The 23,160-nt window shown below is 40.8% G+C and overlaps 1 protein-coding gene across 1 annotated transcript; it reads left to right on the forward strand.

Annotated features, from left to right (window-relative positions):
• Positions 1-16,054: 16,054 nt before the first annotated feature.
• On the forward strand, positions 16,055-23,096 carry rab9a (RAB9A, member RAS oncogene family). The gene is made up of 3 exons (XM_061971209.1): positions 16,055-16,184; positions 16,435-16,570; positions 21,746-23,096. The coding sequence occupies exon 3, from the start codon at positions 21,783-21,785 to the stop codon at positions 22,389-22,391; it is 609 nt and encodes a 202-aa protein (XP_061827193.1). The 5' UTR covers positions 16,055-16,184; positions 16,435-16,570; positions 21,746-21,782; the 3' UTR covers positions 22,392-23,096.
• Positions 23,097-23,160: the final 64 nt, after the last annotated feature.

The raw sequence follows: 23,160 nt of genomic DNA on the forward strand, positions 1-23,160 counted from the left end.
ACAAAATTGTTGCAGTTCTGCTAAATGTGTTGGTTTTCTGACATGGACTTGTTTCTTCAGCATTGTCCACACATTTAAGTCAGGACTTCGGGAAGGCCATTCTAAAACCTTCATTCTAGCCTGATTTAGTCATTCCTTTGCCACTTTTGATGTGTGTTTGGGGTCATTGACCTGTTGGAACACCCAACTGCGCCCAAGACCCAACCTCTGGGCTGATGATTTTAGGTTGTCCTGAAGAATATTTTTCATTGTCCCATTTACTCTCTGTAAAGCACCAGTTCCATTGGCAGCAAAACAGGCCCACAGCATAATACTACCACCACCATGCTTGGCGGTAGGAATGGTGTTCCTGGGATTATAGGCCTCACCTTTTCTCCTCCAAACATATTGCTGGGTATTGTGGCCAAACAGCTCAATTTTTGTTTCATCTGACCACACAACTTTCCTCCAAAAGGTCTTATCTTTGTCCATGTGATGTCTGACGTAAACGTGTGGACAATGCTGAAGAAACAAGTCCATGTCAGAAAACTAACAATTGTAGCTGAACTTCACCAATTTTGTCAAGAAGAGTGGTCAAAAATTCACCAGAAGCTTGTGGATGGCTACCAAAAGCGCCTTATTGCAGTGAAACTTGCCAAGGGACATGTAACCAAATATTAACATTGCTGTATGTATACTTTTGACCCAGCAGATGTGGTCACATTTTCAGTAGACCCATAATAAATTCATAAAAGAACCAAACTTCATGAATGTTTTTTGTGACCAACAAGTATGTGCTCCAATCACTCTATCACAAAAAAATAAGAGTTGTAGAAATGATTGGAAACTCAAGATAGCCATGACATTATGTTCTTTACAAGTGTATGTAAACTTTTGGCCACGACTATATATGTTTACTGTAAGGCCATCACCTGATTTTTAGGAAGAGCTCAGGAACAAAAACACTTTTTAAATCATGTTTAGTCATAAATATGTACTATTGCTTTACTGAAGTTAAATAGAACACCTTTTTGTGAAGTGTGTAATGTTTAGTTGCTTGCAGGTTGAATCGGAAATGCTGTACATTTTGCTTTTCAGATATTCTGTACTTTCCAATTAAAATTGTTTTGTTTTTTTGTCTGAATCAGACTCATTGGCAATAACACTGAATTGTACTATAAAGCAAAGAAAAGCTAAATATCAAATTAAAACACTGTACAAAAACATTTAAGATAACTCACCATTGTTAGGAGCCTGGGATTTGTTTACCAAAGTGAAGATGATGACAGCTTGGTTTTGATGGTGGTCAGTGCCGAAAATCTAGGTTCACACAAATAAACGGATGGCCATTGTAAAAAGTTATTGGTAGTTCTTTTAAACTTTAATCCAAAAATGGTGGGACGAAAAAAGATTGTTACGACGCAACAACAACCATCAGAGTAAAATTATTTGATAATATTTAACATTAACTAAATGTAACCACATTATTTCCGCAATGGATGTATATTTACATTGTTACGACAATAGAAAAATAATGTAATTCTGTTGTTTTGTCCATCAAAATGTTTTTTGCGCCCGGTTCGGCTAGACCAGGGATCGGCGACCTAAAATGTTGAAAGAGCCATATTGGACCAAAAATACAAAAAAAAAATCTGTCTGGAGCCGCAAAGGGTTATAATGAAGGCAACACATGATGTATGTGTCTATATTAGCTATAATAGCCTACTATCAATCAATCAATCAATCAATCAATGTTTATTTATATAGCCCTAAATCACAAGTGTCTCAAAGGGCTGCACAAGCCACAACGACATCCTCGGTACAAAGCCCACATAAGGGCAAGGAAAAACTCACCCCAGTGGGACGTCGATGTGAATGACTATGAGAAACCTTGGAGAGGACCGCATATGTGGGTAACCCCCCCCCCCTCTAGGGGAGACCGAAAGCAATGGATGTCGAGTGGGTCTGACATAATATTGTGAGAGTCCAGTCCATAGTGGATCCAACATAATAGTAAGAGTCCAGTCCATAGTGGGGCCAGCAGGACACCATCCCGAGCGGAGACGGGTCAGCAGCGCAGAGATGTTCCCAGTCGATGCACAGGCGAGCCGTCCACCCCGGGTCCCGACTCTGGACAGCCAGCACTTCATCCATGGCCACCGGACCTGTGCCCCCCCCCCCCCCCCCCCCCCCCCCTCCACAAGGAATAGGGGAGCAGAGGAGAAAAGAAACGGCAGATCAACTGGTCTAACAGGGGGGCTATTTAAAGGCTAGAGTATACAAATGAGTTTTAAGATGGGACTTAAATGCTTCTACTGAGGTAGCATCTCTAATTGTTACCGGGAGGGCATTCCATAGTACTGGAGCCCGAATAGAAAACGCTCTATAGCCCGCAGACTTTTTTTGGGCTCTGGGAATCACTAATAAGCCGGAGTTCTTTGAACGCAGATTTCTTGCCGGGACATATGGTACAATGCAATCGACAAGATAGGACGGAGCTAGACCGTGTAGTATTTTATACGTAAGTAGTAAAACCTTAAAGTCACATCTTAAGTGCACAGGAAGCCAGTGCAGGTGAGCCAGTATAGGCGTAATATGATCAAACTTCCTTGTTCTTGTCAAAAGTCTAGCAGCCGCATTTTGTACCAATTGTAGTCTTTTAATGCTAGACATAGGGAGACCCGAAAATAATACGTTACAGTAGTCGAGACGAGACGTAACGAACGCATGAATAATGATCTCAGCGTCGCTAGTGGATAAAATAGAACAAATTTGAGCGATATTACGGAGATGAAAGAAGGCCGTTTTAGTGACACTCTTAATGTGTGACTCAAAGGAGAGAGTTGGGTCGAAAATAATACCCAGATTCTTTACTGATTCGCCTTGTGTAATTGTTTGGTTGTCAAATGTTAAAGTGGTATTATTAAATAAATGTCGGTGTTTAGCAGGACCGATAATCAGCATTTCCGTTTTCTTGGCGTTGAGTTGCAAGAAGTTAGCGGACATCCATTGTTTAATTTCATTAAGACACGCCTCCAGCTGACTACAATCCGGCGTGTTGGTCAGCTTTAGGGGCATGTAGAGTTGGGTGTCATCAGCATAACAGTGAAAGCTAACACCGTATTTGCGTATGATGTCGCCTAGCGGCAGCATGTACATCAGTGGTTCTCAAACTTTTTTTGTCATCCCCCACTTTGGACAAGGGGGAGTTTTCAAGCCCCACCTGCCCCCATCGCCCCAACAGAACGCTAATGCCAAGCTTAACATTTTCAAATTTATTGAACATCAAGTAACATCAAGTTGTATACATTCAAACTCAATAACATAACATAACATCAAGTTCAATAATAAATAAAATAACTGTGCAGCTGTGGTATAACTTGCATCAAGTTCAATAATAAATAAAATAACTAAGCATGACTGACACCAGGTCTATTGCAGCGGGGAGAATGAGCTGCTCAGCAATTGTGTGAGGTGTCATGTACTGTTTTGTCATGTCCGAGCCACCGTAGCATGTGTTCAGTGTGTGACGTCACGGGAGGGAGTGAGAGTTTGGACTCTCGAAGTTGTTAATAAACGGGAGCGATCCGAGGCATTGAGTTGAAACGTGTTGCCTGATTATTATTAAATTAAGACACCTAAATAAGCACATAGGTGAAACCGAGGACATAACATGTGTTTTTTTGCATTGTGCAATTCTGTATGCAACTCTATATGAAGCCATTTGAGCGTTACTGTTTACTGATGTAGCTTTTACCATGCGCTTCTCCTGTTGATGGTACGCTGTCAGTTTTATTTGAAATAAATCAAGTGGCTTATTGACGTGATTGGGGTGTGTGGTCTCGAGGTGTCTCTTTAATTTGTTGGGTCTCATGCTGTCTGCTGCTAGCGCTTTTAGACACAGAACACACAGGGGTCTCTCCTCTGCCTCCACCACCACTGCCGTGAATCCAAGAGCAAGATACCCTTCATCATATTTTCTTTTCGGTTGGCTTTATGGTTGATTAGGCCCGTCAGATGTTTGTTTTTCTGCAGGCGCTGACTCTGGCTCTGGTTCGACGACCTTTGAGGTGCCAGTCACAAATGTATCCATTTTGTGTAATTGTGGTCCACACATTAGCCTGCTACCCATCCGCGCGAAAGTTTGATCCGCTTAGCCCCGCCCCCATTAGTTACTGTTGCGCTGATGTAAATACTAAAGAGTGCAGGGCCAAGAACCGAACCCTGAGGAACTCCGCACGTTACCTTAACATAGTCCGAGGTCACATTATTATGGGAGACGCATTGCATCCTGTCAGTAAGATAAGAGTTAAACCACGACAAAGCTAAGTCTGACATACCAATACGTGTTTTGATACGCTCTAATAAAATATTATGATCGACGGTATCGAAAGCAGCGCTAAGATCAAGAAGCAGCAACATAGATGACGCATCAGAATCCATCGTTAGCAGTAGATCATTAATCATTTTTGCGAGGGCTGTCTCCGTAGAGTGATTTGCCCTGAAACCGGATTGAAAAGGTTCACAGAGATTGTTAGACACTAAGTGTTCATTTAGCTGCTGTGCGACAATTTTTTCGAGGATTTTCGAAATAAAGGGAAGGTGGGACACCGGTCGGTAGTTTACCATGAGGTCAGGATCAAGGTTAGGTCTTTTGAGCAGAGGATGAATAACCGCTTTCTTGAATGCTAGGGGAACAGTGCCAGAGGAAAGTGATAAGTTTATAATATTTAGCACTGATGGACCTAATAATACAAAAAGCTCCTTGATAAGTTTCCCAGGAAGCGGGTCAAGTAAACATGTTTGTTTTATCCAACTTACACGCCGTAATAGTTCCTCTAATGTTATTTCATCAAAAAGAGAGAGACTATTTTGTATTGCAGTATCCGTCGTATATACAGTTGTATCTGTGTTAATAGAACCCAGTTGTAGCTGGGATGCGTTGTCTTTAATCTCCTTTCTAATGAGTTCAATTTTCTTATTAAAGAAATTCATAAAGTCATCTGCCGAGTGGGTGGAGCTATTGGGAGGAGTCCCTTGTTGGGTTAGCGATGCTACTGTACTAAACAAAAATTTAGGGTCGTTTTTGTTGAGGCGGATGAGATTTGAGTAATATTTAGCTTTAGCTAAGGTAAGCATGCGTTTATACGATATTAAACTATCACTCCATGCTTGATGGAAAACCTCAAGCTTGGTCGCGCGCCATTTGCGTTCCAACTTTCCACATGATAATTTATGAGCTCTGGTTTCTTCTGTAAACCATGGGGTGCGCCTTTTAGGGGCCCTTTTTTGTTTTAGCGGTGCTATACTATCAATGGTTTTGCGCAGGGCATTGTCAAAGTTGTTAGTTAGGTTATCAACAGAGCCGACATAATTTGGGAATGGTGCCATTACCGAAGGCAGTAGGTCAGCAAGAGTCATCGTTGTGGCAGCATTAATGTTGCGGCTGCTATAGCAGTTATTATTATTATTAGTTTGTTGACAATGAGTCAGAACTTCGAATTTTATAACATAATGATCGGACATTACTTTAGTATACGGGAGTACCATAACTTTGGAGGTGGTGACACCCCTGACCAGCACTAGATCTATCGTATTACCGTTGCGATGCGTAGGTTCATTTATTATTTGTGTAAGACCACAGCTATCAATTATAGTCTGGAGCGCCACGCACTGAGGGTCCGATGGGGTATTCATATGGATATTAAAGTCCCCCATTATGATTATATTGTCTGCGTGCGTCACTAGATCAGCAACGAACTCTGAGAATTCATTGATAAAGTCCGAGTAGGGCCCTGGGGGGCGATAGATAACAGCCATATCGAGAGGCAGCGGTGCGACAGACCTCATAGTAAGCACCTCAAACGATTTGTATTTATTATTTAGGTTAGGGGTAAGGTTAAAGTTTTCATTGTATATTAGTGCGACCCCCCCACCCCTTTTAAGGGGACGGGCAATATGCGCATTCGTATAGTTAGGAGGAGATGCCTCATTTAGCGCAAAAAAATCGTCTGGTTTGAGCCAGGTTTCGCTAAGACCAATGACGTTAAGATTGTTGTCTCTAATGACCTCATTAACTAATAACGTTTTGGGAGACAATGATCTTATGTTTAAAAAGCCCATATTATAAGTATTGGGCTGTTTTGACGAGTTTTTGTTTAAATTATCCATAGTAGCAATATTAATAATGTTGCGTTTATTATACGTAGTGCACTTTAAATAGTTTCGACCATATCTAGGAATTGATACGACGGGAATTTTCAGATTGTTTGCTTGATGCTGCGATCGACTGAGCGCATCATGATTTGCCACCTCAGTAGAATGCATATCTACCCCGGACACATTCACAACAGAAAACACATTATGTGAGTTGTGTGTTATTCTAAGAAAATTGCTATGCGTACAGGAATTATCCAGCCTGGTGCTGGCTAGTTCTAGCTTAACTGACTCCTCACCCGGACTAGCAGGCTCTGTAATTGCCTGTGACCGGGCTTGCTCTAGTATAGTTAGTCAAATGTGACTTAAACAGTAGTCTATGTTTTTAGACAGGATGATGGCGCCTTCCTGGTTAGGGTGAAGGCCGTCTCTCATCAGCAAGCCTGGTTTGCCCCAGAAAGAGGGCCAATTATCAATAAACGTTAGTCCCTGTTGTCTACAGAAGCTAGCCAGCCACTTGTTAAGCGAGACTAATCTGCTATATCTCTCATCATTGCCTCTCGCAGGCAGGGGGCCAGAGACAATTACTCGATGCCTGGACATCTTTCTAGCGAGATCACAAGTCCTGGCTATGTTTCTCTTTGTAATCTCTGACTGTCTCATTCTAGTGTCATTGGAGCCAACGTGTACAACTATATTCGCATAACTAGTGGTGCGATTAGCCTGTCGTACGTGTTTACTAGGCCTGTTGCGAGTTAGCTCCCTAAGATTAGCCTCAATGTCAGGTGCTCTGGCCCCAGGGATGCACTTAATTGTGGCTGGTTTGCTAAGATTTATGTTTCGGGTGATGGAGTCCCCTATGACTAAGGTGTGGTGCCCGGTAGACTCGGGTGTAGGACTAGCTAAAGAGCTAAATCTATTATGCGTCTCAACCGGTACACCGTAGCTTGTAGGCCGCTTAGGACTACTACAGGCTGGGCTAGTTAGCTCGCTACAGCTAACGCTAGCAGATGTGTCCGCAACATCTAAAGTTACGAGATTACTCTGCTCTAACTGGCGGACACGGCCCTCTAGCAGAGCCAGCCTCTCCGTGAGTAAGGTGCAAGACGCGCAGGAAGCCATACTCACGGTGTTTTCTGTCACCGAGTGAAGTTCCTGCTGTCGTCCGAGAAGTCCTGGTCACGGTGTGCGGGGAGCCACTTCCAACGACCGGCAAAGGCTGACGCAAATATTTGTTGACAGTAATGTTGTATTTTAATTTTTATTGTACACATTTTTGCAACATTGGAAATCATTAGTAAAATGGAGGCTTTTCAGAGGATGAGATAGCTTCTGGAAATGACTGGCTCAGAATGGCCAAAGGTATAGATGTGTGTGTCCAAGTTTAAGGAAAGGGCAGGCTGTCTTCTTCTAGTGGATTTATTGCAATATTTGCAAGCTGGGTAACGTTTGCTGTTGTCTGGAACAACATGGCACACAAACAACTATCAGAAATGCAGCCAATATTACATACAGGTAATGTGTCTTGAGACATGCAAATGTGAGTTAAATACACAGGACATAAGTAAAGGAAATTAAATGATCTCAAATATACCTACAAATGAGGCATAATGATGCAATATGTACATACAGCTAGCCTATTTAGCATGTTAGCACCGATTAGCTTGCTGTCAAACACTGACCAAATATGCCTGATTAGCACTACAACAAGTCAATAACATCAACAAAACTCACCTTTGTGCATTCACACAAAGCATACAAAGTTTGGTGGACAAAATGAGACAAAGAAAAAGTGGCATAAAACATGTCTTTCTGTGGCAGCATCGGAGAAAGTAGTACATGGAAACAAACCATGGTGAGTTCAAGTATCGCAGTTTTAGTATATATCTGTCAGTTGACTCCCTATGGAGACACAAAAACTACTACCGTATTTTCCGCACCATAAGCCGCCCGGGGTTATAAGCCGCGCCTTCAATGAACGGCATATTTCAAAACTTTGTCCACCTATAAGCCGCCCCGGGTTATAAGCCGCGCCTACGCTGCGCTAAAGGGAATGTCAAAAAAACAGTCAGATAGGTCAGTCAAACTTTAATAATGTATTACAAACCAGCGTTCTAACAACTCTGTTCACCCCCAAAATGTAATGTGCAAATGTGCAATCACAAAAATGGTAACACTCAAATTAGTGCAGAGCAACATCAATAACTCAACGTTGCTCGAACGTTAATGTCACACAACACACAAAATAAACATTTAAAGCTCACTTTCTGAAGTTATTCCTCATCCATAAATCCCTCGAATTCTTCTTCAGTGTCTGAATTAAAAAGTTGGGCAAATACGGCATCCAAAATGGCCGGCTCCGTCTGGTGGAAGTCATCAGAGTCAGTGTCGCTGTTGTTGTCCAGCAGTTCCGTGAATCCTGCCTTCCGGAAAGCTCGGACCACAGTTGAGACTGATCCACTGGCAGATGTTGGCGTATGTCGTCCGGCGCTGTCTCCCTGTCTTAGTGGCACAGGTCATCTTGTTGCTTCCTCTACCTACGCACCATTGATTCATTTATGTTCAATTCTCTCGCTGCTGCTCTATTTCCGTGTTCTACTGCGTGACTTATTGCCTTGAGTTTGAATTCTGCGTTGTACGCGTGTCTCTTAATAGGAGCCATTTTGTGGTCTTTACAGATGTAAACACACAAATGAAATGAAACGTAATATCCGCGCGCTTCTTCTTCTACGGGGGCGGGTGCTTACCTTGGCGGTTGCTTACCGTAGAAGAAGAAGCGCTTCCTCTTCTACGGGGGCGGGTGCTTACCTTGGCGGTTGCTTACCGTAGAAGAAGAAGCGCTTCCTCTTCTACGGGGAAAAAAGATGGCGGCTGTTTACCGTAGTTGCGAGACCTAAACTTTATGAAAATGAATCTTAATATTAATCCATATATAAAGCGCACCGGGTTATAAGCCGCACTGTCAGCTTTTGAGAAAATTTGTGGTTTTTAGGTGCGGCTAATAGTGCGGAAAATACGGTAAACTAAATAAGACCACCCACAAAATGGCAGATCGTAAACAGACGGTCAGAAAGCAGCTTGAAAACTATCTTTAAAACATAATATGTGCACAATTTTGACCAAAGAACCACCATTACATGTTATGCAGGCCATAAGGAAGTATTTCAAATGCAGAAAAAGAATAATAATATGACCCCTTTAATTAGGTACCTTTTGGGGTCAATTTTACATGTCAGAGTAGTTTTAATGCAACATACTTTTTACATATAGTTGAGTATTTTTGTTGGCAAGAAACACTACTTACTCTGTTACATTTAGTTTCATTCCCATCGCTACATTTATTCATATCATTATATTGATTTCTAATCCATTGGTTACTGCTTGCAAACACAAATTGTAGACTTCTTCCAACGTGCAGTGTCACATAACTCTGTTTCACCAATCCAGCGTAAGCACTACTGACTTTTGACTCCATTTCACCAATCAATCAGAGCCTGGCAGTCACACGACCGCACTATCGGCTAGACACTGTAAAAAGTGACACAACGGTGTGCGACTCGCAATCAGATGAGATGAGGACCTTCATTCAATGTTTACTTACAAACTATGAAAACAAACATGTACTGTATATATCATGTGCTGTCATCTGTGTCAGTGGAGATGTTCACATTTCAGGGTATAAGAATTTCACTTCCAACTGCAGAAAACGCATTGGAGTAAGTTGTAGTTGTGTTTTATGTTTTCGTTGTGTACATGATAACATTAGCCCTGTTAAAACATCTTTATTGGCCGTAAAATGTGCATATTTTGTAGTACATTGTGTGACAAGGACAAGTCACAGGTGGAGAAAATCCTCAGTGCTGAACTCTGTAGAACATGCATCTGGCTCGCTGACAACAAGCAATCCATACATTTGGGTAAAACGGAATCCATCCTATTTGGGTCCCACATCAACCTTAAGAAAGTCAATGACTTCACTATAAAAGTGGATGACATTGTTATCACCAGGAAAGATGAGGTCACCTACCTAGGTTCCATTCTAGAGGCTAATCTTTCCTGTGATAAAATGGCAACCCAGGTAATCAAAAAGGTCAACCAACGAACGAGATTTCTGTATAGAATCTCCTCTCTGGTCAACAAAAGCACCATAGGATTCTGGCGGGAACTCTCGTTCAACCCTTTTTCGATTACGCATGCACCTCCTGGTACCCTAGCACCTCCAAAACCCTCAAATCTAGACTCCAAACATCCCAGAACAAGTAAGTCAGATTACTTCTAGACCCCCACCCCAGATCCCACCTCACTCCTACCCACTTCTCCAAAGTGGGCTGGCTCAGGGTGGAGGACAGAGTAAAACAACTTGCACCGAGCCTAGTCTATAAAATCCGCTACACCTCCCTGATACCGAAGTACATGTCAAACTACTTCCTTAACGTAAATGACCGCCATAACCACAACACCAGGGGGAGCTCCACTAACCACGTTAAACCCAGATTCCGAACTAACAAAGGTCTTAACTCATTCTCTTTCTATGCCACATCAATGTGGAATGGGCTCCCAACAGGTATAAAAGAAAGTGCATCTCTATCCTCCTCCAAAACCGCAATAAAAGTTCACCTCCAGGCAGCTACAACCCTAAACTAACACCCTCCCCGGATTGTTAATAATCAAATGTAAACAATCATATGCAGATACTTTTTCTTAGGCCTTCTGATCTCTCTCTCTCTCTCTCTCTCTGCCCACTACTTGCTGTCCATATCCTACCAAGTCAGACCTACACTGTTCCAATATCCATTTCTCTGTTCGCAATTGTTGATGACTGATGATAACAACCAAACCCCCACCCCCCAACCCCCTCCACACCCCAGATTGTAAATAATGTAAATAATTCAATGTGATTATCTTGTGTGATGACTGTATTATGATGATTGTATATATCTGATAGTATATATCTGTATCATGAATCAATTTAAGTGGACCCCGACTTAAACAAGTTGAAAAACTTACTCGGGTGTTACCGTTTAGTGGTCAATTGTACGGAATATGTACTTCACTGTGCAACCTACTAATAAAAGTCTCAATCAATCACTCAGGTCTGGATTCTCGGTCTCAACTACAACTACAGTTGTAGTGTAAGAACCATTAAAAAAATAGCTACTAAATAAATCAGATGTTACTGACCAGATACTCAGTACATGAGTAGTTTTTATATTGAATACTCACAAACTCTTGCTCAAGTGATAATTTGGATAAAATATTTTTACTATTACCTGACTGATATTACTTTAAAGTAACGGTACTCTTACTTGAATACAATTTTTGGCTACTCTACCCACCTCTGATTTACGCCAACTAGTTTTCCTCCAAGAAATGTTTTTTCCTTTACAAATGTATGATGCTCTATAGGAGGGCAAGCTTACAATGATCATTTAATGGTTAGGTGGGGTTTGTGTTTGGTGACTTCTGTTGTCTATTCAGTTTGATATTTACCATTTTTGTCAATTGTGTGTGTGTGTGTGTGTGTGATGCTACTTACATACAATTAGGTGGTTCTAATGCCAATGTACTTCCACAAGATAATAAACCTGTTCACCTACTATCTTTACATGATGGTGTTTGTATTTTCTTTAAACATTTTTTAATCGTTAGCCCAGCCCAGGGGTAAGCAACCCGCGGCTCCTTAGCACCACCCTGGAGCTTTTTCAAAAATGGAAAAAGAAGGGGGAAAATATATTTGTTGTTTTAATACGGTTTCTGCAGGAGAACAAACATAACACGAACCTTCCTAATTGTTAGAAAGCCCACTGTTTAATATGTTTGTGTTTATCCTTCACTGATGAGAGTATTTGGCCAGCGCTGTTTTGTCTTACTAATTTTGGCGGTCCTTGAACTCACCGTAGTTGGTTTACATGTACAACTTTCTCAGACGCTGCCACAGAAAGACGTGTTTTATGCCACTCCTTCTTTGTCTCATTTTGTCCACCAAACGTTTCATGCTGTGCCTGAATGCACAAAGGTGAGCTTTGTTGATGTTATTGACTTGCGTGGAGTGCTAATAACCAATGCTAACATGCTATTTAGGCAAGCTGTGTGTACATATTGCATCATTATGCCTCGTTTGTAGGTACATTTCAGTTCATTTAATTTCCTTTACTTATGTCCTCCGTGTATTTAATTTATATTTGCATGTCTCATGACACATTATCTGTATGTAATATTGGCTGCATTTCTGATAGTTGTTGCCATGTGCCATGTTCTTCCAGACCACAGCAAACGTTACCCAGCTTGCAAAGATTGTAATAAATCCATTAGAAGAAGACAGCCTGTCCTTTCCTTTAACTTGGGCACACACATCTATACCTTTGGCCATTCTAAGACTGTCATTTCCGGGAGTTATCTAACCTTCTGAGACACTTACTTAATGTGTTGCCTTCATTATAGCACTTACATTAAGCTTTTAACTTTTTTGCAGCTTCAGGCAGATTTGTTTTTTGTATTTATGTCTAATATGGCTCTTTCAACATGTTGGAGGACACTTTATCGTGTATTGATGACAAACAACACTTTAGCATATCAATATGTGGAATTAAATTACGGAATGGATTAAGGAAATCAAACAATGTACTAATATGATTTAGCATAAGAGACTGTAACAAACTACAAGTGTTCAAAGAACAAGACGTACTATATGGGGCGGTATAGCTCGGTTGGTAGAGTGGCCGTGCCAGCAACTTGAGGGTTCCCGGTTCGATCCCCGCTTCCGCCATCCTAGTCACTGCCGTTGTGTCCTTGGGCAAGAAACATTACCCACCTCCTCCCAGTGCCACCCACACTGGTTTAAATGTAACTTAGATATTGGGTTTTACGATGTAAAAGCGCTTTGAGTCACTAGAGAAAAGCATTATATAAGTATAATTCACTTCAATTATGATAAAAATCTTGAGCCTTGAGAAAAAAATGTGATGATTATTTATGTATTTAATATTTGCTTACTTACTTATTGTACATTTATTTATTTACTCACTGTTACGTTAGAAACAGAGAACAAAGAAATGGGATAAAACTGCTATGATATGAAAAGGGGGGGCAGCACCGTGAAACAGGGGTTAGTGCGTCTGCCTCACAATACCAAGGTCCTAGGTTCAATCCCGGGCTCGGGATCTTTCTGTGTTGAGTTTGCATGTTCTCTCCGTGACTGCGTGGGTACCCTCCGGGTACTCCGGCTTCCTCCCACCTCCAAAGACATGCACCTGGGCATAGGTTGATTGGCAACTCTAAATTGGCCATAGTGTGTGAATGTGAGTGTGAATGTTGTCTGTCCATCTGCTATCTGTGTTGGCCCTGCGGTGAGGTGGAGACTTGTCCAGGGTGTACCCCGCCTTCCGCCCGTATACAGCTGACATAGGCTCCAGCACCCTCCGCGACCCCGAAAGGGACAAGCGGTAGGAAATGGATGGATGGATATGAAAAGCGGTAGTTTTTAATAAACTCTGCTTCTTCCTACTCCTTTTCGGACATGCTGTAATGGAATTAGAGTGTCCGCCCTGAGATCGGTAGGTTGTGAAGTGAATTTTATTTTATATAGCGCTTTTCTCAAGTGACTCAAAGTGCTTTACATTGTGAAACCCAATATCTAAGTTACATTTTTTTTAAACCAGTGTGGGTGGCACTGGGAGCAGGTGGGTAAAGTGTCTTGCCCAAGGACACAACGGCAGTGACTAGGATGGCGGAAGCGGGGATCGAACCTGCAACCCTGAAGTTGCTGGCACGGCCGCTCTACCAACCGAGCTATACCGCCCCACAAACCCCGGCCGAGTCATACCAAAGACTATAAAAATGGGCCTCATTACCTCCCTGCTTGGCACTCAGCATCAAGGGTTAGAATTGGGGGTTAAATCTCCAAAAATGATTCCCGGGCGCGGCCAACGCTGCTGCCCACTGCTCCCCTCACCTCCCAGGGGCTGAACAAGGGGATGGGTCAAATGCAGAGGACAAATTTCACCACACCTAGTTTGTGTGTGACAATCATTGGTACTTTAACTTTAACTTAACTTAACCTCTTAAGGCCCAAGCTGTTTGTTTACATGATTTTTTTATTTATCTTTGCTATTTGGGCATATTGGACCCCAATTAGAATAAAAACTAAGAATCATCTTTTGATATGATGTACTTAGTTCATAAGTAACAAACGTGTACTTCATGTTTAGTGACATGCTAATTCTTATTTTTGCACTTTTTTTCCCCCAAATTCCATTGTATGTTATACTCTTCTGACACCACCAGACGGCAGTATAAATGTCCACATAAGGGCCATAAGACCCCAATTCAGTAGTGTAAACCATTTTGGAAATAAGAGCTAAAAGGTGCAGTCCACGCATGTGGCCAACTAAGCCTTTAGACCAGTGTTTCTTAACCTGGGTTCGATCGGACCCTTGGGGTTCGGTGAGTCGGCCTCAGGGGTTCGGCGGAGGTCAAAACACACCCGACTCATCGTGTAAATAAAAACGTCTCCCTATCGGCGTATTTCGAATACGGCAACAGCAGAAGTCAGACTGACTTGCAGGTGTGTAATTTGTTGTGAGTTTATGCACTGTGTTGATTTTGTTCTTTGAACAAGGTGATGTTCATGCACGGTTCATTTTGTGCACCAGTAAAAAAACATGGTAACACTTTAGTATGGGGAACATATTCACCATTAATTAGTTGCTTATTAACATGCAAATTAGTAACATATTGGCTCTTAACTACTCATTATTAAGTACTTATTAATGCCTTATTCGGCACGGCCTTATTATAACCCTAATCCTCCAACCCTGGCCCTAACCCAGTAGTTCTTAACCTGGGTTCGATCGAACCCTCGGGGTTCGGTGAGTCGGCCTCAGGGGTTCGGCGGAGGTCAAAACACACCCGACTCATCGTGTAAATACAAACTTCTCCCTATCAGCGTACTACGGATACGGCAACAGCGGACTGGTTTGCAGGTGTGTAATTTGTTGTGAGTTCATGCACTGTGTTGGTTTTGTTCTTTGAACAAGGTGATGTTCATGCACGGTTCATTTTATGCACCAGTAATAAAACATGGTAACACTTTAGTATGGGGAACATATTCACCATTAATTAGTTGCTTATTAACATGCAAATTAGTAACATTTTGGCTCTTAACTAGTCATTAAGTACTTATTAATGCCCTATTCGGCATGGGCTTATTATAACCCTAATCCTCCAACCCTGGCCCTAACCCAGTAGTTCTTAACCTGGGTTCGATCGAACCCTCGGGGTTCGGCGGAGGTCAAAACACACCCGACTCATCGTGTAAATACAAACTTCTCCCTATCAGCGTACTACGGATACGGCAACAGCTGACTGGTTTGCAGGTGTGTAATTTGTTGTGAGTTCATGCACTGTGTTGGTTTTGTTCTTTGAACAAGGTGATGTTCATGCACGGTTCATTTTATGCACCAGTAATAAAACATGGTAACACTTTAGTATGGGGAACATATTCACCATTAATTAGTTGCTTATTAACATGCAAATTAGTAACATTTTGGCTCTTAACTAGTCATTATTAAGTACTTATTAATGCCCTATTCGGCATGGCCTTATTATAACCCTAACCCTCTAACCCTGACCCGAACCCTAACCAAATAACTCTAAATTAAGTCTTTGTTATTTAGAATATGTTTCCCAAACTAAAGTGTTACCAAAAACATATAACTTTGTCTTGAATTCACTAAAGAGGGGTTCGGTGAATGCGCATATGAAACTGGTGGGGTTCGGTACCTCCAACAAGGTTAAGAACCACTGCTTTAGACAGAAACTGAACTGAACTAAACAGCCAACCAAAAGGCTCGCCCAATGCCCATCGACTACACAGGCCAAATACCGCCCCCTAGTGATGAATCTCAAGCCAAGCGGACTCGCTCGTTGATTGGCTCATTCGGTCACATGGTCAGGACAGTCCGGTCGCCCCACTTCCGCTAGTTAGCTTTGACAGGAAGCTAGCGGCGTTAGGAAACATTGTCGGCTACGACCTAAAAAAAAAAAAAAAGGTAAGCTGTCAAATAACGTTCACAACACACGTTTTGGTGTTATCTAATTGTTAGAGTCTTATTCGAATTGACTTGAGCTAATCTTACGTTGAGCGTGCTAATGTTGCTGTTTGCTTTACTCCAGCTGTGTTGTCATGTTGTATGTTAGCCACCTAGCTTGTAGCTAAACACTCACCACAACCACACTTGCATATTTCTTGTTTTGTCTTGCATTGTTCACGTCACACCTAATGTTAAACTGGTGTTGCAGGGCAGGCTGTGCGAGTACTGGCGCTCCATGGCCGACTGGCCGTCCATAGCAACACTGAACAAATGAGCATGTGACTTAGTACCAGGGTCTGCACCACATGATCTGGACAACTAGAGGAAGCCTAAATCAATCAGTGGTAAGTCCAACTGCCCATTACATCTCGGGAATATGTTTTAGTAGAAAGAAGATTTGGTTGACTACACTAAACAACTTGTATTAATCAATCAATGTTTACTTAAATAGCCCTAAATCACGAGTGTCTCAAAGGGCTGTACAAGCCACAACACCATCCTCTGCTCAGATCCCACAACTTGTAGTTTTGCATTGCTTGTACTAAAACTAATTTACATTTTTGTATTTATTTTTTAATGAGATACATTTTGTTTTGCTTCTAAAAAAGTGTTGCCCAGTATTCAGAGATTGTATGACAATAGGTCCAAAATGTCAGTTGAAATTGTGTGACAGCTGAAACAATTGTTTCTATAGGACAGTGTTTTTCAACCTGTTTTGAGCCAAGGCGCATTTTTTTCGTTGAAAAAAATCCGGAGGCACACCACCAGCAGAAATCATTAAAAAATGAAACTCAGTAGACAATTGAAAGTTGTCGTCGCAATTGTTGGATATGAATTCAAACCATAACCGACCATGCATCACTATAGCTCTTGTCTCAAAGTAGGTGTACTGTCATGACCTGTCACATCACGCCGTGACTTATTTGGAGTTCTGTGGTGTTTTCCCGTGTGTAGTGTTTTAGTTCTTGTCTTGCGCTCCTATTTTAGTGGCTTTTCCCTTTTTGTTGGTATTTTCCTGTTGCAGTTTCATGGCCTCCTTTAAGCGCTATTCCCCGCCCCTGCTTTGTTTTAGCAATCAAGAATATTTAAGTTGTTGCTATCTTTTTTGTGTGGACATTGTTGATTGTCATGTCATGTTCGGAAGTACATTGTGGACGCGGTCTTTGCTCCACAGTAAGTCTTTGCTGTCGTCCAGCATTCTGTTTTTGTTTACTTTGCAGCCAGTTCAGTTTTAGTTTCGTTCTGCATAGCCTTCCCTAAGCTTCAATGCCTTTTCTTAGCGGCACTCACCTCCTGTTTATTTAAGATTTAAGCATTAGATACCTTTTGACCTCCACGCTGCCTCCCGCTGTCGTCTGCATATTGTGATCACGACAAAGCAATTAGTTATCTGCTGCCACCTACTGATATGGAAGAGTATTACACGGTTACTCTGCCAATCTCTAGACAGCACAGACACTTAACAACGGCACATTATTTGCATTTTATAATTACTGGTCTGCAAAAAATATTTTTTACACCAATTTTGTCTTTATCTAAACTTGCTCTAAATCAGAGGTGGCAAACTCAAGACCTGCGACATAATTTTATCTGGCCCACAAACTAGTGTTGTCCCGATACCAATATTTTGGTACTGGTACCAAAATTATTTTGATACTTTTCGTTACTTTTCTAAATAAAGGGGGGGGCGTTACTTTTCAGAGGCGGCATAGTACCGAATATGATTCATTAGTATCGCGTTACCATACTAATACCGGTATACCGTACAACCCTACCGCAAACACCTGGAAATGATATGTGTCAATTAAGTACTTAATATTTTGTCACTAAATGTAATGGATTTTTTTCATTCAGACAGAAAAAATATATGTTCTGCTTGAAATTGCATGCCTTTTTAAATGTAAATAGTATCCATTATTGCAACAAATATTACAGTATATTATTATACTTTCCAAATATTTTTTGTCTAAATAAAAATAAATACTTAAACATCTGCTGGACTTATGATTTTTATAGCAAACTACCCATCAAATTAATAAAAATTAATAAAAATTACAATGAATTTTACAGTGCTCTTTATAGGCATATTACTGTAAATTGAAAAAAAAATTCTATTTTTTTGCGTTAATATTCTGTTGACTGAGCTGCCATAGTTTTACTGTAAAATCTTGTTTTTAACGGTGTGTTACTGTAAATGAAAAAACGATACATTTGTTTTTACGGTAGAAAAACTGGCAGCTAAGTTGCCAGAATAAAAAAGGAACTTGTACTTTTACCATAACATTATAATGTTGTGAAAAAACAATGTAAATTGAATAGTAAAATTCTGGCAACTAAGCTGCCAGCTTTTTCCGTAAAAAACAAAACAGTGTTACTGTTTTTATATTTACCTTAAAATGTTGTAGGAAATTGAAAAAAACACTATTTTACAGTAACATTTTGTAAATATAAAGTTTTTACAGTAAAATCGACAGTCTACTTAAAACAATTTATATAATTAATAATGAAATCCAGAGGCATATTCATAAGTTATTCGCTGTTACAAGCGGCCCTCTGATGACAGCCATAACTGCGATGTGGCCCTCAATGAAAACAAGTTTGACATTCCTGCTCTAAATGAACCATTTTGGAATTTGAGATTTGTGACGTATCTTGCCTTACTTACGCCAGCGGATATCTCTATACATGGTAGCAGTTTACCCAAAGAGCTTTATGAGAGTTCACCATTTTTATCCAGTTGTAGTCAATAAGTTCCTTCTTTTTCTCTATCCTCTTGGTGTGGGTCAGACTGGCTCGTACATACACATGCATGCAAAGTTTTTATATTTCTTAGTAGTTGGTTTTTATGTGGGTTTCACTTTGTGCTTCAAACTGAATCTTGTATATTATTTACAATGACAATAAAAGGAATCCAAGCAAAATCCTCCGCTGTTGCCATTTTTAACAAAAAGTTGCATATTGTTCTAACTTATATCTGTCAGCAGACGTGATATGGAGGCTCTAAGAACTACATCATGGCAGACAGGGTGGAGACCCAGTCACAGGTGGTTTGGCCGGGACGAACGTTTTTGGCACGTAAATAAGTCCGCCCACAAAACAGCGCATTTTGAAAAGACCTTCAGAAAGCGGCTTGAAGATGGTTTGTAAAACTACATCTATGCAAAATTTTGACCAATGCCCCACCGTTACATGTTACGTACAGTGGACCACAGGGAAGGATTTTAAATGTAGAAAAAAATATAATATGACCCTTTTACATTTTTGTGTTTCTGAAATGAATTAATTGCCATCAATTATACCTTTTTTAAAAACTCTTGGCGGTGATGAGTTGCAAGGGAGTTTTTATTTTATTCTATTTGCGACACAACAAGCCAAAAAATACGTAACAATTCAAAGATCAAACTCTTTTTCTGTGCAAGGTTGCGGCTTTCATGAATTATTTGCAACAAGAGCCACCGCATTAATTAAATGACACACAAATGCGCTGAGTACTCACACAAGCCAAATGTGATGGACTTTAGGTATAAAGTGGGCCTTATCCTAATATGATTGGCCTAATTTGAATAAGTGCACCCGTAGATGCTTCTATTTTGTATGGAAGCTCTGACAGTTTTTTTCGGACCATAGGGCGCACCGTATTATAAGGCGCACTGCTGGTGAGCGGCTCTATGCAGGTCTGTTTTCATACAATAGGCACCAGATTATAGGTGTGTTAAAAGGGTCATATTATGATATTTTTTTTACATTTAAAACACTTCCTTGTGGTCTACAGAACTGTAATGGTGGTTCTTTGGGCAAAATATTGCATAGATTATCTTTTACAGACCGTCTTCAAGCTGCTTTCTGACCGTCTCTTCAAGGTCCGCCGTTTTGTGGGTGGTCATATTTACTTGGCTCCAATATGACAGCATCTTCTGATCGTCATGTTTATTGTAATAGTTTTTAGTGCTTCCATAGCGAGTCTACTGACAGATATAAGTTTGAACTGTATGCTACTTTATATTAGAAATGGCAACAGCAGAGGATAAATGCCCCACAACAAGAGGATAGAGAAAAAGAAGGAGCTAATTGACTACATTGTCGGACTCCAATAGCAGACCCGTGCAAAGCACTTTGGGTAAACCTTTACCATATATGAATAGTACAGGTCGTCAATTGAACAGGCGTCACCCTGCAGTCCAAACATATCTCTTGTGTGTGACTGCCATCCACTTTGTCATTACACTATGTACTAGATAAAATTGATTCCGGGTCAGTAAGCACAACCTGAATTAAACCGTACATTTGACGCACAGGTTTATAAGATGCCCTGTTAATTTTTTGTGTGCCTTATAATCTGAAAAATATGTTATTTGTTTAAACCCTTGTGCACCCCTAGGGCCAAAAAACGTGCATTATATGTGTTCCCTATGTGATATGATTGTTTCAGTTTGAAGGTTAGATGTCTGAAATTACGCCAGGGAGTTTTTTCACAATAAAAAAAAAATCGCATTGTGTTTTTGATTGCAACATTGTTAGAATGGGATTCAAACAAAGTATACACTCTTTCTCTTGAGAACTCTTTCAGCCCCATTGACTCTCATTATAACTGATATTTTTTAAACAGATTGTAAAGGCATATTGCTATGCTTTTTCCATGAAAACTGAATGAATCTCATGTTTGCTGATTGAAAAACAAGACAATATTGTTTTGGTATAGTTGTGCCCCTTAACCACTAGATGGTGCCAGAAAACCATAGGCATAATTTTCAGAGCTTCCTGGGGATAGGTTGATTGGCAACACTAAATTGGCCCTAGTGTGTGAATGTGAGTGTGAATGTTGTCTGTCTATCTGTGTTGGCCCTGCGATGAGGTGGCGACTTGTCCAGGGTGTACCCCGCCTTCCGCCCGATTGTAGCTGAGATAGGCTCCATCACCCCCCGCGACCCCGAAGGGAAATAAGCGGTAGAAAATGGATGGATGGATGTTGCGCGTGAGTGAACTGCTATTAAACTGCTGAAATGCGAGGACAATGATTTTGGGCAATTATATATATACTGTATATATAACATGGCAGATATACATATAAAAGACTTGTGTGAACTCTATAAATTCAACCAAGACATGCCTGATGTCTCTTTCGCTCAGTAGGTAATAATATAGATTTATGTCTACTGTATGGAAATCAATAATGTCACAAATTATTGGCCTATTCAAGGCTCTAATTACCCACCTCCAAATATTCCACTATTTTTTTTTAATACTGCAAATCATGCATTTTCTCATGAACTTTTTTTTTTTTTTGCAAAAAGGCCATAGAACATAAAAAAATACTAAAAGCTTTATATCAATATGAAGTTCTTAAAATATTTCAAGTGTTGAACGTATTGATACTTTTATATATACTTTTAAGTGTGTGTAGTCAATCTTAAGGTTGCAAAAGGGTTAAATTGGCAACATAATTAAGACACATCACCTATGAGTACAAAGGTCACTTATTTGTGGAAGTAAGAAGTGATGTTTTGGTTTCTTTAAAACAGGTCATCCTATAATCGCAAAGAGAAACAGCAAGCAGCCATGTCGACAAAAACATCCCTGTTGAAAGTTATCCTACTGGGCGACGGTGGCGTCGGAAAGAGCTCCCTCATGAATCGCTACGTCACCAACAAGTTTGACGCGCACCTTTTCCACACCATCGGCGTTGAGTTCCTCAATAAGGACCTGGAGGTGGACGGCCACCAAGTCACTCTGCAGATTTGGGACACTGCCGGTCAGGAGCGCTTTCGCAGCCTCAGGACTCCTTTCTATCGAGGCTCCGACTGCTGTTTGCTCACCTTCAGCGTCGACGACAGCCAGAGTTTCATCAATTTAGGCAACTGGAAGAAGGAGTTCATCTATTACGCGGATGTCAAAGAGCCAGAGAAGTTCCCTTTTGTGATTTTGGGCAACAAACTGGATGTGGCGGAGCGGCAGGTGTCCACCGAGGAGGCGCAGCAATGGTGCCAGGAGAACGGCAACTACCCGTATTACGAGACCAGCGCCAAGGACGCCACCAATGTTGCAGTGGCCTTCGAGGAGGCGGTGCGCAGAGTTTTGGCGATAGATGAGCGAGCGGACCACCTCATCCCCACAGACACGGTCAAGCTCCACAGAAAGCCTCGCTCTGCTGCCACCTGCTGCTCATAACACCCAGGTGGTGATGAGTAGCATTCATAAATAATGATAGGTGTACAAAACTGCATTACATTGTATTACAACTAATAACATATTGAATCAGTGTTTGCTTACCGTTGGGATCACTCTAATAGAAGCACTACTAAACGTGTCTTATAATAAACAGGAACGCACTGAATCACTCCGCTTGACTCCAGTTCAAAGGTCAGACGGAGAATAAATATTTCATATAAGCTTCGTGTGGGTACCTCGAAATCTGTAGCTTTGTACTACCTACAAGTACAATTATGTGATAATATAGATGAAAAGCTGATTCGTTTTAACATCTAGCTTTTAAATTAAGCCCTGTTCACATGTCGTATTGCTAAAGCAGTTATGTTACTAACAAATGTATTGATTTTGACACTTGTTTGCACACATTCCTGCGTTGTAAATTTAGAGCATTACTGAATTTTCAAAGCACTAATGTACTAACTTCCAAATCCTGATATAATATCAAACTGGAAACATTTGTTGTTCTGTATTTTTCTCTCACATAATTGCACGTACGAAGAAATAGAAGTAGAGGAAAGTCTAATTGAGCTCTGGCTATTAATAAAACCTGAATTAATTTTGACTTTGTTTTGTATTATACAATTGAAGGTCTGCTGTTTTTTTTTTTTTGCATTTCCTGTTTTGTGTTACGTCAACCAATGAATAAAGCATCTGGGAATCGGACTGTTTTGTAACCCTAATAAACATGTCTACTATAATCCAAGTTTCTATACTCATTAGGATCACA

This window comes from Nerophis lumbriciformis, linkage group LG13, assembly GCF_033978685.3.
Source record: "Nerophis lumbriciformis linkage group LG13, RoL_Nlum_v2.1, whole genome shotgun sequence".
In the NCBI taxonomy this organism is placed as follows: Eukaryota; Metazoa; Chordata; class Actinopteri; order Syngnathiformes; family Syngnathidae; genus Nerophis; species Nerophis lumbriciformis.

Excerpts from the sequence above, each read along its gene's own strand:
- rab9a (XM_061971209.1), top strand. The coding sequence starts at position 21,783 with ATGTCGACAAAAACATCCCTGTTGAAAGTTATCCTACTGGGCGACGGT.